At 44.9% G+C, this 17,261-nt stretch overlaps 1 protein-coding gene across 4 annotated transcripts in view; it reads right to left on the bottom strand.

Moving 5' to 3' along the window:
* The window catches only part of TPCN1 (two pore segment channel 1), a 57,207-nt gene that overhangs the window by 9,221 nt on the left and 30,725 nt on the right, over positions 1-17,261 (bottom strand). For all 4 annotated transcript variants that reach the window (XM_060269636.2, XM_060269637.2, XM_035098067.3 and 1 more), the window contains 9 exons: positions 15,976-16,020; positions 14,189-14,245; positions 14,026-14,076; positions 10,580-10,652; positions 9,656-9,763; positions 8,359-8,430; positions 7,493-7,582; positions 5,036-5,151; positions 2,788-2,834 (listed from right to left, as the gene is read on the bottom strand). In XM_060269636.2, the coding sequence (XP_060125619.2) occupies positions 2,788-2,834; positions 5,036-5,151; positions 7,493-7,582; positions 8,359-8,430; positions 9,656-9,763; positions 10,580-10,652; positions 14,026-14,076; positions 14,189-14,245; positions 15,976-16,020 (659 nt within the window). The remainder of the gene's footprint in view (positions 1-2,787; positions 2,835-5,035; positions 5,152-7,492; positions 7,583-8,358; positions 8,431-9,655; positions 9,764-10,579; positions 10,653-14,025; positions 14,077-14,188; positions 14,246-15,975; positions 16,021-17,261) is intronic.

Below are 17,261 nucleotides of genomic sequence, written 5' to 3'. Positions count from 1 at the left end.
TGGTTCTGTTATGTTTCTGTCAAGGTTGTACTGTACTGACTAGAATAGTCAGGCCAGGAGGAGCCTGGGTCTCACTCACTCAACTTTCTCTTTCTATCTCTTTGTTCTGGTGTTCTGTTCTGTATGGTTAGTGTTAAGGTTAAGTCTTATTATAAGTTACTGTAAGTTTTATTTTGGGATGCAGGTGGTGCTGTGGGTCAAACCACAGAGTCTAGGGCTTGCCGATCAGAAGGTCGGCGGCTCGAATCCCTACGACGCGGTGAGCTCCCGTTGCTCTGTCCCAGCTCCTGCCAACCTAGCAGTTCAAAAGCACATCAAAGTTGCAAGTAGATAAATAGGGACCGCTCCGGCAGGAATGTAAATGGCATTTCCGTGCACTGCTCTGATTCGCCAGAAGCGGCTTTGTCATGCTGGCCACATGACCTGGAAGCTGTACGCCGGCTCCCTCGGCCAATAACGCAAGATGAGCGCCGCAACCCCAGAGTCGGTCACGACTGGACCTAATGGTCAGGGGTCCCTTTACCTTTACCTAAGTTTTATTTTAAGTGCTGCAACTGGATTTTTATGGACGGTGCCAATCCTGATTGTATTGGATTTGTGACCATTATGCTCATTTGCCTTCAGTGCCAGTAAAGCTCTGCTGGATGAAGTTCAATTGCCTCTGATCAATTTTTTGGAAACTCTGCTATACGTGTTTAAGTTTCTTCCTGCCCCCGCCTTCCATGGGTCACAAATATTTGGCAGGAAAGCATGCCAAGACAGAGACCCACCCCAGATAACTCTTTTTAGGAACAGCTTGAGAGGGGACAATACTAAATAAAGTTTGAATCTAGCATCCTTCTGGCCCCCTAAAAAGGCCCCTTCCCCATGTTCCTTATGTTACTTGATATCTCAGTGTTATAATGAAGACACCCAATTACCAGAGTTATCCTGACTCAAAAACCTGGGCTAGCCAAGGCACCTGCAGCATAGAGGAATGGCTGTAGCTCAGTGGCAGAGCCACCCGCCTTGCATGCAGGAGGCCCCAGGATCAATTCCCAACAGCATTTTCAGGCAGGTAGAGAGAAACCCGAGAGAAACCCGCCCGAAATTCTGGAGAGCTGCTCCCAACCACTGTAGACAATGCTGAGCTAGGCAGACCAGTGGTGTGTCTCAGTACAAGGCATCTTCCCGAGATCATGAGTGCAAAGAGGAGAGTCTATAGGTTTGGTGGTGGATCACATGACCTGCAGGGTGAAGGGCCCAGGTCCAATCGCCAGAACCTCACGTTTTGAAAAAGCAACAAATCAGGAAACAGGTGGCGACCTTCTGCCAGTCAAAGCAGACAATACAGTGGTACCTTGGTTTTCCATTCCAGGAATCGTTTCGAAATCGTTCGAAAACCAAGGCCACGGCTTCCAATTGGCTGCAGGAGCTTCCTGCACTCAATCGGAAGCCGCAGAAGCCGCGTCGGACATTCGGCTTCCGAAAAAACGTTCACAAACCTGAACACTTACTTCCGGGTTTGTAGCATTCGGGAGCCAAGTTGTTCAGCAACTAAGCCATTTGGGAACCAAGGTACCACTGTACTGGGGTTGACAGGAATACAATATATGACTTGGTACAAGGAAACTAGCTATGTTCCAAAGCCTGAATCATAGTTCTCTTTCCCCCTCCAAGCTTCCATTCAACCGCTGAAAATCTTCCCCTAGCCTAACTCCTCCCTTGGGTAGCAATGTTTTTCATTTGTTTTAACCCAGGGAGACGGGCAGCTGATCAGCCTTCGTTCTCATGAATAATAGGGCATTTCTAAATCTTCATTTAGGAGATTTTTTAAATTTTCCAAGTCTTCCTTCAAGGAGCTCCGTGGACTGTATGTGGGATCCCTCTCTTCTCACACTCATTTCAACCCCTCAATGACACTCTGCTTGAACCAAGGGACACTTGCCCAAGTTTGCCCAGTGGACCTTATGCTTGAGAGTGGCAGGTTTGAACCCAGGTCTTCCCAGCATTAGTCTAGCACTCCTACCAGCATCATATTGCGCTCCCTCCCTCTACTTTTCACTTCCATGCAGGGCCGGATTTAGGTTTGATGAGGCCCTAAGCTACTGAAGGTAATGGGGCCCTTTATATGTCCAGCTGTCCTTTGCCAGCAACAAATGGTCGCTGTTTTTTGTGTTGAATATATGCTATATGGTAATTTATGGACCTAATAGGTATCTAAAGCCATTTGCACATAACCATCCATGCAGAATGTAGGCACCCTATATATAAAAAGGTAAAGGGACCCCTGACCATTAGATCCAGTCGTGACCGACTCTGGGGTTGCACGCTCATCTCGCATTATTGGCCGAGGGAGCAGGCATATAGCTTCTAGGCCATGTGGCCAGCATGACAAAGCCGCTTCTGGCAAACCAGAGCAGCACATGGAAACACCGTTTACCTTCCCGCTGTAGCGGTTCCTATTTATCTACTTGCATTTTGACGTGCTTTCGAACTGCTAGGTTGACAGGAGCTGGGACCAAGCAACGGAAGCTCACCCCGTCACAGGGATTCGAACCGCCAACCTTCTGATCAGCAAGCCCTAGGCTCAGTGGAATGGGGCCCTAAGCTAAGGCTTGTTTCGCTTATACATAAATCAGGCACTGCTTCCATGTGCCCATTTGTTTTGCATATTCCCTGCAATGCTCAATGATCAAATGGCTAGTGATGAACCAGTGCGCAGTAGCACAGACACCAAGGAATCGCAAGCCACATCATTACAGAAGAAAGCTCCTGGCAGGGAGCGGCTGAGTGCTACCTACTTACCATGATGATGTACCAGTCATTGACGACTGTCAACTCAAACAGGGTAACTGCAAAAAGAAAAAGAAAAGAGAGGGGAAGAACAAACACTTGTATGGTCACTGTTGTGGCTCTGTTCCCCCTCAGTAGTCTTGAGTTTGGGGGCTACATGAAACTGGAACACTGGGTCACTTCCTGCGAATGGACCTTCTTGGGCGAAAGTGAGCCAATTGCGCGTGGTGAATCGGGGCTCACTGCCTGGGTGAGAACTGAGCACTAGGTCATTATCTCTGATTGGCCATGTGGGGCTGGCTCACTATCCAATCAAGGAAAGCAACAGGGGCAGCCATCACGGGGCTGGTCCATGTTTCTGAACAACTCCCACGCCGGGCCTGTTTTGCAGGAATCATGTACAGACGTCCCTTGGTTCTCGAATTTAATCCGTTTCGGGAGTCCGTTCAACTCCCCCAACTGTTAGAAAACCAAGGTGCGGTTCCCGATTGGCTGCAGGAGCTTCCTGCAGCCAATCAGAAGCCGCATCGGATGTTCGGCTTCCAAAAAACGTTCGGAAACTGGAACACAAAAAACTTTCGCAAACCGGGTTTGCGGTGTTCGGGGGCCGATTTGTTCATCAACTAAGGTGTTTGACTTCCAAGGTATGACTGTATAGACTCCTGCTGCCAAGTAATCTGTGTAGATTAGCCTTCTCCAACCTGATGTGTTCCAGATGTATTGAGACTACAATTCACATCAGACCTAGGCAGCACAGTTGATGGGTGAAGGAATCTAAGACTAGACCAGGAGTAGACCGAGCACAGCTCAATTATAGGTCTACTCCATCCCACTTTGTGCATTATTTTTTTTAAGAATGCATGAAAAATCTACATTTAAATTATATGCATCTTGTCTGCATTGTTTTATGAGAAGTTTGAACTTTTTCAAAATAGGGGTTGTATCCATGTGAAAGTCATTCGCTTTGCACAAGAGACTACATAAGCAGGTTGCTGTCATCTTTGTCCAATCCATTGCATAACAAGTTCCCAGTAGCACAACTGTTCCACTGGATCCCTCTGTTACACCACATTAAAACTCACCTGTCTGCAAGCAGACGGAGAATGTTATATGCAGCCAATTCCACACATTGTTTTATATAAAATATGTTATTTTTTTTAATGTGCTTTTTGCAAACTGCGACTGATTTACGATACCCAGATAAAATCTGCACTCCTGCTTGGAGCTGCATTCTGAACTGCAATTCAGCTTGGGAGTGCTGGATTGGGTCAATCCACTGCAAAAAGCACACTAAACAAATTCTCCCTCCATCCCGAGCTGGTAATGGTTTATCCTATTTAAAAGGAGGCTGGTGGTGGGGAAGGCCAAAGGAAAATCTTAAGCCTGCCCAACACAATCTGTAATAATAATAATAATAATAATAATAATAATAATAATAATTTATTATTTATACCCCATCCATCTGGCTGGCTTTCCCCAGCCACTCTGGGCGGCTTCCAACAGAAAAATAAAATAATTGATTAAACATTAAAATCTGGTAGCTGTTTTTCTCTTTGACATCTGATGGGAGGGTGTGTGCCACTACTGAGAAGGCCCTCTGCCTGGTTCCCTGCAGCTTGGCTTCTCGCAACGAGGGAACCGCCAGAAGGCCCTCGGTACTGGACCTCAGTTTCCAGGCAGAACGATGGGGGTGGAGACGCTCCTTCAGGTATACTGGACCGAGGCCACAGGCAGGGTGGATTTGATTTAAATCAAATCGATTTAAATCATGATTTAAATCACTAGTCAGTAAGACTTTATTTAAATCATTTTTTTTACAGAAAGACTCATTCTTGCTGGTATAATCTTAATATTTACAACCAGACGAAGGTTTCATTTTTGGAATAATAAATTTTCAGAGTAGTTTTTACAGTTATATAAAAAAATACTGATTTGGTTATACTATTAGAAATACATTGGCAGATTTCCTGATGAATAGCCTTTGGACTATAATGTAACAAACAGAAAACTGTATTTAGAAAAAAAATTCTTCCAAAAGCATTTTATTTTAAAAATCTGATCAGTCTAAATAAAAATAATCTGATTTAAATAAAAAATTCGATTTAAACAAATAATTTATTATTGTTATTTTTTAAAAAATCATTGATTTTAATCCACCGTGCTCACAGGCAGCATCAGTCTCTTGCAGAAGTCCCTACCAAATTCCCCAGTGGCATTTCCTGGCTACATCAGCAGAGGGCGCTTGGATTTGTGCTCTTACCAAAACTGTTCAAAACATTGTCGAAGTTGTTGAGATAGTAGTAGCCTTCTTCCATCACCGTCCTGTTTCCCACGGTGTGGTTGACCCAGCGATAGGAATCTGCCACTGTGCTGGTGCTGAATGGAGAAGCAGGTACAAAATGTTTTTGTGAACTTTTTTTAAAAAAAAAAATACTACAGTATAGTCAAATGAAATTACAGGCAGGATTTGAGATAAAAGCCGGGGGAGAAAAATGATAAAATGATGGTAACAGAGAAACTTTGTGTAGTAGATAAAAGATATAATGCAGTAGAAAGGGTCTGAGTAAAAACTCTGCGGAAGTATGGGTGGGAAGTGAATTCATAAAACAATGCAACTATTTGGTGTGAAGATTATTGTGAAAATGTTTGAAAAAATAATAAAACAGCAATAATAAATATTACAAAATGGCTCGCAGTAGCTTGAAAATATACCCTTATCCATTTATTTATGAATCGCTTCCCATGAAACATTTCAAAGCAATTTCACAATACAATAAAAACTTACAGTATATTTCCATGTATAACACGGCCCCATGTATAAGACGACCCCTATTTGTTTGGTACCGCAACAAAAATGGGGGGGGGGGTGTTGAGCTTTTGGGGGGGTTGCCAACACAAACACAGCCAATTGCATACACGCCTTGCCGCTGCCGTTAATATCCCGCACAATTGCCGCAGCCGCAGCCAATCGGCAGCCAATCACACCCCAAATCGCTGCTGCCAGTCTCCTGATGGTTGCTGCCACCAATCGCCCATTCCCCCTCTGCTATCCATGTATAGGACGGCCTGCAGTTTTTGCCTACTATATTGATGGGGAAAGTATTATCTTTTTCACGGAAAAATACGGTATATAAAACAAGCACCTATATAAACAAAATAAAAAACAACATTGTGCACACTTATGGGGGGGGGGACTCACATCTAATATAGATGCCCACTGGGATAAAAAAAATATCCATTTGGAAGGCTTGTTAAAAGAGGAAATCTTCTAAAGACAGGAAGAGACGGTGCCAGTCTGATATGCAAAGGGAGGGCCTTCCAAAGAATAGGTGCCACCACACTAAGGGCCCTGTTTATGACATCACACAAAATGGACCTCCTGATATAATGGTACTTGCAGGAGGCCCTCTCCAGCTGAGCACAGAAATTGGCCGGGTATATAAGGGATGAGGTGGTCTTTTTTTTTTTTTTACAAATCTAATTCAAGACAGTAGAGCAGGAGGCGGTAACCTGGAGAATGTTTCTATGTCCCAGAACAGAATCCATAAGGCCGTGATGCTGTAAGCAGCCCAGTCAGCTGGGTGGGGTGCAATTAATTATTATTATTATTATTATTATTATTATTATTATTATTATTATTATTAAAGAGTCAACGCAACTCAGTGGCTTCAAGGACCGGTGGTGCTGATGACTACTATTATTAATATCATTATCATCAGATGATGATGATCCGTTCACCAGCAGGTGTCAGAGTGACATACAACAATTAAAAATTTAAAAGAGTTAGATCACAATCACAGGAATAGGGCAGGTCCTGAAAACACAGATCTCAGGTGTCAAAGGCCAGTGCGCCTTCCGCAGTGGCTGGAAACTGTTTAGTGAAGGTGACAGGAGGACCTCAGTGGGGAGGGAATTCTACTGCTTAGGGGCTCCCACAGAGAAGGCCCATCACCCCGAACTTCAGGGGCAGGTGGAACTACCAAGAGGGCTCCTCTCTGCATATGTTAACACCTGATGGGTTCTGCAGGGAAAGAGGCAGTCTTCAGATATTTGGGGCCCAAGTTTAGAGCTTTGAACACCAACATGAGCATCTTGAATTGGGCCCAGAAACAAATTGACAACTAATGACATTTTATCACCCTCTTCCGAAAAGAGCACAGGGTGGTGTATAAGAGTTCTTCCCATTCCACCCACCCACCCACCAGCCTCTGCCCTGCCCAGCCCACTTGAATCCTCAAAACAATCCTGCAAGGTAAACATGCAGAATTTGAACCTATGTCTCCCCACTTCCTTATACTGTATGGGATGTGGGTGGCGCTGTGGGTTAAACCACAAAGCCTAGTGCTTGCCGATCAGAAGGTCTGTGGTTTGAATCCCCGCGACAGGGTGAGCTCCCGTTGCTCGGTCCCAGCTCCTGCCAACCTAGCAGTTCGAAAGCACATCAAAGTGCAAGTAGATAAATAGGTATTTATCCAGCGGGCAGGTAAATGGCATTTCCGTGTGCTGCTCTGGTTCGCCAGAAGCAGCTTTGTCATGCTGGCCACATGACCCAGAAGCTGTACGCTGGCTCCCTCGGCCAATAGAGCAAGGTAAACTCCAGAATCGGTCACGACTGGACCTAATGGTCAGGTATTCCCTTTATCTTTTACTCTTTAAGGCTCCCAACTCTGGGCACAGTAAATACTTTCCAGACAGAAGGAAAAAGCTGGGTACTCACTTGCAGCAATTTGGGAAGAGCTTTCCTGAGAAGAACTCCATTCCAATGATGGCGAAACAGTAATAGAAGATGAGCAATGTTAAACCTAGGCTAAAGGAGAAAAAAGCCACGGTTAAGCGAAGCTAAAATCATAGGCAGCTAGGCTTTTCTGTTAGGGAGTTTTTTTGTGATCTAAGGGAATCTGCTCCGTTCTTATGCCTTCAGCAGAGAAGCCCAAGGACTCTAAAGCTCGACCGCGCAAGACATGGAAGGGATCCCAGGAGAAAAAGAGGGAGCCAATGAGAAAGGCTTCACCGCCCTCTTGACCTGGAGCAGGCATCCCCAAACTGCGGCCCTCCAGATGTTTTGGCCTACAACTCCCACGATCCCTAGCTAACAGGACCAGTGGTCGGGGAAGATGGGAACTGTAGTCCAAAACATCTGGATGGCCGAAGTTTGGGGATGCCTGACCTAGAGCTACATGCCATCAGAAGGGCCTGGTGAGTTTTTGTATGTTGGCATTGTTTATTGTGGTCTTTAAGAACATAGAAAGAGCCAAAGGCCCATCTTCCTGTTCTCAGATGGTCAACAAGATGCTCCAATCAGAAGCCTGAAAGTAAGACCCAAGTGCAACAGCGGTGTTCACACCTGATTCGAGCAACTGGTATTCAGAGGCAGAAGACAGCCCTCATGGCTAGTAGCCTATGATAGCATAATCCTCCGTGAATCTTTTTTAAAGCTAATGTAAAGTTTGTGGCCATAACTACCTCTTGAGCGCAGCCATCATGGCTAGTAGCCTTATCTTCCATGAATTTGTCCCATCCTCTTTTAAAGCCATCCAAGTTGGTGGCCATCACTGTCTCCTGTGCCTTCCGCTCTCAAGTTACCTGGCCATTCTGGGGAACAGCTCAAACATGGTATCCAAGACATTCCGGTAGCGTTTCTTCAGCTTAAACAGCCTGCAACAACAACAAAAAGGGAGCGGGCAGCAACATGCATGAGTTGCAGAAGGATGCTTACTTCCCACGGTGCCCGACTGACCCCAATCTTTAAATGCATTACTAATCTGGGGCAACGAAAGGAAGACACAATGCAAATTATTACAATATAAAGGTAAAGGGGCCCCTGACTATCAGGTCCAGTCGTGTCCGACTCTGGGGTTGCGGCGCTCATCTCGCTCTATAGGCCGAGGGAGCCGGCGTTTGTCCGCAGACAGCTTCCGGGTCATGTGGCCAGCATGACAAAGCCGCTTCTGGCGAACCAGAGCAGCGCACGGAAACGCCGTTGACGTGCTTTCGAACTGCTAGGTGGGCAGGAGCTGGGACCGAGCAACGGGAGCTCACCCCGTCGCAGGGATTCGAACCGCCGACCTTCCTATCAGCAAGCCCTAGACTCTGTGGTTTAACCCACAGCGCCACCTGGGTCCCCTTACAATATAGAATCACAGAATTGTGGAGTCAGAAGGCATCCCAAGGCTCCTCTTGTCCAACCCCCTGTAATGCAGGATTCTCAGCTAAAGCATCCCTGACAGACGGCCATCCAATCTCTGCTTAAAAACCTCCAAGGAAGGAGAATCCATAACCTCCCAAGGGAGGCCGTTCTACTGCCAAACAGCTCTTCCTGTCAGAAAGTTCTCCCTGATGTTTAGTCGGAATCTCCTTTCTTGCAACTTGAAGCCATCGATTCAAGTCCTACCCTCCAGAGCAGGAGAAATCAAGCTTGTTCCCTCTTACATGTAGCAGCCCTTGAGATATTTGAAGATGGATATCTCCTTTCAATCTCCTCTTTTCCTGGCTAAACATTCCCAACTCCTTCAACCGTTCCTCATAAGGCTTGGTTTCCAGACCCTTGATCATCATGGTTACCCTCCTCTGCCCACGTCCCAGCTTGTCAACACCCTCCTTAAATTGTGGCGCCCAGAACTGGGACACAAAATGATTATTAACATTCTCTGTTCTATACCGCTTACATGCCAAAATGGCTTCTAAACCGTTTGCAAGCAACAACGGAGTCCATATGCAATTAAAATGAACAATAATACGACCGCTCTCCCTTTTCTCCTGACCCCAGACTGTCCTCTCGGCATCCCGTCAGCCAAGGCCTTCATCAAACCTCAGTTAGCAATGAATCATTCCAGCGCTTCGGTTTGCCGTTCCCTCTGTACATATTCAACCAATTACTCGCCTCAATAACTGCAGAGGCCGCAGGACTACAATGAAGTAGAACGGCTCCATGTTTAACGCCAGTGCCAGGAGACCCAAGAATGCAAACAAGGTGACAGAGAAATCAAAGCTGGAAAAGAGAGAGGTGGAAAAAAAGAAGAAACATCTTCAGGGATGAACTTGTAAGCCTGTATCCCTGGGGAGAACCTTTTTTCAGTCCAAGAGCTGCTATAGGCAACGCCCCCCGCCCCCCCAGGGGCAACAAGCAGGTGGTGGGTGGGGCCGGAAGGAAAAAATTACCCCATTCAGGCAAGGAAGGCACATTAGCAGAGTTCGCAAACATTCTAACCAAGCAAAAATGCTCACAGAGGGTGTGAAGCAGTGGGTGTGATAGGTGTGGCCTGGGAGAGATTCTCGAGGGCCAAATAGAGAGACTCAAAGAGCCACATCCAGCCCCTCCCTCAGGCCTGAGGTTCCCTATCCCTGCTTTAGTCTCTGACGCACAAACTATATACAGTTTGTACCTTGGATCCCAGACGCCTTGCGAGTCGAACGTTTTGGCTCCCAAACGCCGCAAACCCGGAAGTGAGTGTTCCGGTTTGCGAACGTTCTTTGGAACCCGAACATCCGACGCGGGTTCTGCGGCTTCCGATTGGCTGCGGGAGCTTCCTGCAGCCAATCGGGAGCCGCGCCTGGACAAATGTAATGATATTTGAAACGTACATATTTGTCGAAACAATTACTGGTACTTTATTCATCTACATATATAACTGTTTAGTTTCATAAAATTACATTTTATGTTATTTTGTTATTGCTGTTTTCCTCTGCTTTTTAGAAGGTATTTTTATACATTCTCTTCAATTCCCCTTTTTCTATTCTTTTTTTAAAAACAATTACTGCATTAATCTCAATAAAATATAAAGGCAGAATGACGACACACACTTACAGGTTCCAGCCAGATGACAGGTATTCAACAGGCCCCAATCCAGTGATCTTCAGGAGCACTTCGACCCCATAGACTGCGGAGAACATAATATCTATCACATACAGGCTAAAGACCAGATGTGACCTTTGGCATTAAATTGAACAACACACACCTTCCTTGGCTCAGGGAAGCAACCCATGTCTGAGGGGAAAGTGGACCAGCAGCCAACATGGGAAGAATCTGGAGCTCCTTTAATAGAGACCAAAAGCTCTTCGAGGACTCGGTGAAAGCAGAGAGCTGTCATTTAGCATCCTCTCCCAAAGACTAATCTAGAAGTGTTTTCTTGACAACCTAGAAAACACTGCCGCTCCAGAGAAGCGGACACGGAGCAATGGATTCAAACTACTGTACAAGAAAGAAGATTCCACCTAAACATTAGGAAGAACTTCCTGACAGTAAGAGCTGTTCGACAGTGGAATTTGCTGCCAAGAAGTGTGGTGGAGTCTCCTTCTTTGGAGGTCTTTAAGCAGAGGCTTGACAGCCATCTGTCAGGAATGCTTTGATGGCGTTTCCTGCTTGGCAGGGGGTTGGACTGGATGGCCCTTGTGGTCTCTTCCAACTCTATGATTCTATGATATATACCACTAGCATGAAGCGGGAACCCTGTGCAAGAAAAGGAAAAAAGTACCCAGCCTCTGCTTGATTGTATGGCTCGTTCTCCTTATCAACTCCTCCATCTGTCAGGAATGCTTTGATGGCATTTCCTGCTTGGCAGGGGGTTGGACTGGATGGCCCTTGTAGTCTCTTCCAACTCTATGATTCTAGTTATCCTGCCTTTCAACCCACCTCTCCTCAGAAGAGAAGGACATCAAGAGCTGGGCCTCTAACAAGGACCTTCTAACAAAGCGTAATAAATAATAATAATAATAACTATTATTATTATTTTATTTTTATCACACCCATCTAACCGGGCTTCCCCAGCCACTTTGGCCAGCTCCCAGCACATACAAAAACACAATAGCACTGTATAAGCAGGAAAAACCCTCCACTTGACCATAAGAAACTGCCTTATGCAAGTTGGGTCCATTTAATTTGGTACTGTCCACACTGACTGGCAGCAGCTCTCCAGACTTTCAGGCAAAAGTCCTTTCCTAGTCCTTCCTGGAGATGCTGGGCATTGAACTTGGGACCTTCTGCATGCGAAGCAGATAGCTGTTGACCAATGCAGATACCACCACTGAGACAACAGGCTTAAGAAGCTGGGTTGTTCCCCGAGCTGGCAAGGCTCATTGGAAAACAACAAGAAACCAAGCCTTTCATATAGCTGACCCAGTATCATGTCATGCCCTGCCAATAGAGATTCAGCAGAAACCTTCCATGCAAACTTTTAAACACATGCAGAATACTTTTCTATTGTGAGCAATTGGGAATAAATCGCCATTTTTAAAAATTGGAATAATTATTGATCTAAGCCACGTGTCAGACATGATTCCATGTTTATCAATGAGAGTAAATAGTTGAGGTAAGGGTTCTGCCCTTCAGTCTATGTATGTCTTAAATAATTCTATCGGTAGACCGTCTGGCCCAGGTGATTTCCCTGATTTAAAGCTCCTAACTATCTCCCTGATTTCCTCCTCTTCTGCCCTTGGCCACTCCTTCAGTCTGTTGATTTTTATTATCTATGGCCTCGTTTCCTTTTGATTCACTATGTAGATCATTAAATATGGATGTAAAGTACTGGAACCATTTAGATTCTGTGATTGATGGAAATTTTAATTGTCGGTTTTCAGGCCTCCATACACTAGCACCCAGAACGCTTTGTTGTTTTTGCTTTGAATTGAGTCGAGTAATCGTAACCATTTTTTAGTAGTATATTTTTGTTTCTTTTCGGCCAGAGTATGGTGAAATTTTCTTTTTTCATCTAAATAGGAGAGTTCTAATTTAGTACGGTTATTTTTGAATGCTTGGCGCAATTTTCTTTTAAGTTGAAAACATTCATCATCAAACCAAGGGCTAGCGCTGTATTTAGGTACCAGATTTTAGGTGGAATGTTAAGCTCTGCGAAGATTTGAAAAATTTCATTATAGATTTTCAAAATGTTCCTATGGGGATTGGTGTTCTTTAAATTTAATAGCACCTGTTTTCTCAAGTCAGCTGTAAGTTTTTGCCCCACTGCTACACTCATTTCCTGGGACCATTTTAGTTGGGTCATTTGTTTATATTGGCAAGGTCCTAGGATGTTACAATTACTTATTTTAGTTTCCAACTTTAAGTTGATAGACAGCAATAAAGGTTGATGATTGTTTTCAGTACGCATTCCAATTTTGAAATCCATGATCAAATTTTCTATTGCGAGCAAATAAGAATACAGTGGTACCTTGGTTCTCAAACGCCTTGGTTCTCAAACGTCGAAAACCCGGAAGTAAGTGTTCTGGTTTTCGAACGTTTTTCAGAAGCTGAACGTCCAATGTGGTTGTGGGTATTGTTTCCGGGGCACCTGCACCAATCAGAAGCTGCGCCTTGGTTTTTGAACATTTCGGAAGTCCAACGGATTAGGTTTGGCACTTTTGTTTTTGCTATTTATTTTGCGTTTTTGTTTTTGAGGCTTTTTCGGTTAATTTGTTTTTGTGACTGTGTGGAACCCAGTTCAGCTACTGACGGATTGATTGATTGATTGATTGTGTGACTGCGGAAATTGATAAAAGCCCCCCCCCCATCCACACAATGACTATCATCAGTGCAGGCAAGAAAAAAGTAATAATTTTAATTTTTATCAACTACAATACTGTCTTATTTTATAGTATGTACAGTAAATTATTGCTTTCATTTTATGGATTACTGGTCGTTAGATAGGAAAATTCATGTTAAATTGCTGTTTTAGGGGTTCTTTTTAAAAGTCTGGAACGGATTAATCCATTTTGCATTACTGTTCTTTCTACGGGAAAGTACGCCTTGCTTTTGGAATGCTTTGGTTCTGGAACGGACTTCTGGAATGGATTAAGTTTGAGAACCAAGGTACCACTGTATATCTTTCCATAAGAGTTTCAGCTTATCCAAACTTACCTTCCCTCTGTGCTTTCCAGGCATGGTTAACAGTTTAAAACTCTGTGTCCTATCACTATGTTTTTACTCCAGAGCTTTTCCCGTGAAAACCTGCTCTTTAAAGCCGAATCAGAGCAAACAAAAAACCTGCAGGAAACCCAAATTATCATTTGTTGTGCTTCAGCTTTAAAGAGCTCGTTTTCGCGGGGAAAGCTCTGGGACAAAAATAAAGGAGCTTTAAGAGTGTGGACCTTTGTGGGGCGAAAGGTTACGTGTGGATTTTAACTTTTTTATATGGCTTTTGCTTCTATGGTTTTATGCACAATTGTTGTAAGCCACTCTGGGGTTGTTTTTTTTTAATGAATAGCGTTATATACTCTGAATGAGTATATTCAGAGATCATAACAGGGAGCGCCAAAACTTACTTGTAAGGAAGACAATGTAACTCCAAGGGACATCTCGTGAGAAGATCCCATCTGAAAAAGCAGAGAGGGAGGGAGGGAGGGAAAACACCATATCAGATGCGGGCACTGAAACCTTGATAGGCACGAGGATTAGCAAACAGAAGAGAGCTGTATTATTTCATACCTCGCAACATAAAGGTTTCCACTAGGATCCAGAGGCCGTTCACTGCCAACAGAGTATCTACAAAACGCAACAAAACCCCATCAGCCCATCTTTCAGACACAGCACAGAGCATCCAAACACATGGATTCAGCTAAGATGTCACCCAAAATTGGATTGGTTTTAAGCACTTTTAACCTAGCTTTTAAGCTTTTTTAAAAGCGCTTCAGCCCCTCCCCCCTCAAAGGACCCCAGAGCGGCATACATAACATCAGTACAGTGGTACCTTGATTCTCAAACGCCTTGGTTCCCAAATGCCGAAAACCCGGAAGTAAGTGTTCCGGTTTTTGAAAATTTTTCAGAAGCCGAACGTCCGATGCGGTTGCGGGTATTGTTTCCGGGGCACCCGTACCAATCAGAAGCTGCGTCTTGGTTTTCGAACATTTCGGAAGTCAAACGGACTTCCAGAACAGATTAAGTTTGGCGCTTTCATTTTTGCTATTTATTTTGCATTTTTGATCTTGAGGCTTTTTCAGTTAATTTGTTTTTGTGACTGTGTGGAATCCAGTTCAGCGACTGATTGATTGATTGATTGATTGATTGTGTGACTGTGGAAATGGATGAAAGCCACCCCACCCCCCATCCAAACAATGACTATCATCAGTGCAGGTAAGAAAAAAAATAATTTTGATTTTTATCATCTACAATGCTGTCTTATTTATTTTATAGTACAGTACCCTTGGCGTGGGTGGCCTGTGGGCCACAGAGTCTAGGGCTTGCCAATCAGAAGGTCGGTGGTTCGAATCCCCGCGACGGGGTGAGCTCCTGTTGCTGGGTCCCTGCTCCTGCCAACCTAGCAGTTCGAAAGCACGAAGTGCAAGTAGATAAATATGGTAGGTACTGCTCCGGCAGGAAGGTAAATGGCGTTTCCGTGTGCTCCTCTGGTTTGCCAGAAGCGGCTTAGTCATGCTAGCTACATGACCCAGAAGCTGTACACCGGCACCCTTGGCCACTAAAGCGAGATGAGCGCCGCAACCCCAGAGTCGTCTGCGACTGGACCTAATGATCAGGGGTCCCTTTACCTTTACATTGATTATTGCTTTCATTTTATGGATCAGTGGTCTCGTTAGATAGTAAAATTCATGTTAAATTGCTGTTTTAGGGGTTTTTTTAAAGTCTAGAATGGATTAATCCATTTTGCATTACTTTCTATGGGAAAGCGTGCCTTGGTTTTGGAACGCTTTGGTTTTGGAACAGACTTCCGGAACGGATTAAGTTTGAGAACCAAGGTACCACTGTATAACAAAACAAGGCAGACCCTTCCCTCTAAGGTTTACAGTCTAAACAGCATGACACAAAAGGAAAAAGAGAGGAGGAGGGAAGAGGTGCAGCAAACACCACCCTGAAATAATTTGATGACAGGTGGTTAAGAAATTTTCCGAACAAGTGAAGTCAGGCACCAGTTCTTAAAAGATCTTCTACTGATCGTCTACTTGCTGAGCTGATTCTCACTAGCCCTGTAGCTCTGGAGCAGTAGTTCCCAAACTATTTTCCCCCATGAGCCACTTCGTGATTTTTATCTCTGTCATTGCAATGGTAATGCACTGTGCTAGACGCTGTACGATTTTCAAATGCATCTTATTTCTTATATATTGTATTTTATTGCATTACCATTCCCACACCCCTTAGTGGCATCTGAAGGACACAGCTCCACAAGCTACTGGAGGTTTAGAATATTTGATTTTCTTGGAGAACACCCCGTTTCTGGGCAGCTAATGGGGGGAAATGAAGAGAGTTTGCATCAGACTTACACATGGCATACTGGAAGGCCCGGGAATTCACAAGTATATTAATGCCTGTTGAAAGAAGGAATGTGTTAAGGGGAAAACATGTTTAGAATCCTGATTTCAGACCCTTCCTTCCCACGACGACTTTCCATCCATCAACAGTGGGGTTTTTTAATAAAAAAAAACCTTAGTCTGCTGCTAAATCTATTGTACCTGCAAGCACTTCCCAAATTTGGGTCTCCAGCTGTTTTTGAACTACAATTCCCATCATCCCTGACCACTGGTCCTGCCAGCTAGGGATGATGGGAGTTGTAGTCCAACGACAGCTGAAGACCCGTTTGGGAAAACCTGGCATAAGCCATCTCAAGCTGAAGTGAACGCATCCAGGAATCCACTAGGCAGTGGAATCATACAAAGACTTGGGAGCATGCTAGCTGCTGGATGAGGAAAACAACTGCACTGACTCACAATTGGGATGTGAATCCATCTGAATGGGGCAACTGTGCCACTGAAGGAACGGGTGCGCAGCCTGGGAGTCATTTTGGACTCACAGCTGTCCATGGAGGCGCAGGTTAATTCTGTGTCCAGGGCAGCTGTCTATCAGCTCCGTCTGGTACGCAGGCTGAGACCCTACCTGCCCGCGGACTGTTTCGCCAGAGTGGTGCATGCTCTGGTTATCTCCCGCTTGGACTGCTGCAACGCACTCTCCATGGGGCTACCTTTGAAGGTGACCCGGAAACTGCAATTAATCCAGAATGCGGCAGCTAGACTGGTGACTGGGGCCAGCCACCAAGACCATGTAACACCAGTCCTGAAAGACCTACATTGGCTCCCAGTACATTTCAGAGCACAATTCAAAGTGTTGGTGCTTACCTTTAAAACCCTACTCCCACTCCCACCGTTCTGCCCGGACACTGAGATCCAGCCCTTTTGGCGGTTCCCTCACTGCAAGAATGAGGTTACAGGGAAGCAGGCAGAGGGCCTTCTCGGTAGTGGCGCCCGCCCTGTGGAACACCCTCCCATCAGATGTCAAGGAAACAAACAACTACAGTGGAACCTCGGTTTACGAACACAATTGGTTCCAGAAGTCTGTTCATAAACCGAAGTGTTCATAAACCGAAGCGAACTTTCCCATTGAAAGTAATGGAAAGTTGATTAATTCATTCTAGATGAGGAAAGTAACCATCGGGAGTAACAAGAGCTAAAACAAAACTGCACAAGACGCCTCTTCCACGAGTTTCCGCTATCTCCCCCAAAACTCTTCTTTGACAGCATATAAATCCGATGCTTTAGGGGGTGTTTTTCCTCGT

This window comes from Zootoca vivipara, chromosome 16 (assembly GCF_965207765.1).
Source record: "Zootoca vivipara chromosome 16, rZooViv2.hap1.1, whole genome shotgun sequence".
Classification (NCBI taxonomy): domain Eukaryota; kingdom Metazoa; phylum Chordata; class Lepidosauria; order Squamata; family Lacertidae; genus Zootoca; species Zootoca vivipara.
The sequence above is the reverse complement of the archived record's forward strand: the minus strand, read 5'-3'. Positions and strand labels throughout refer to the sequence as shown.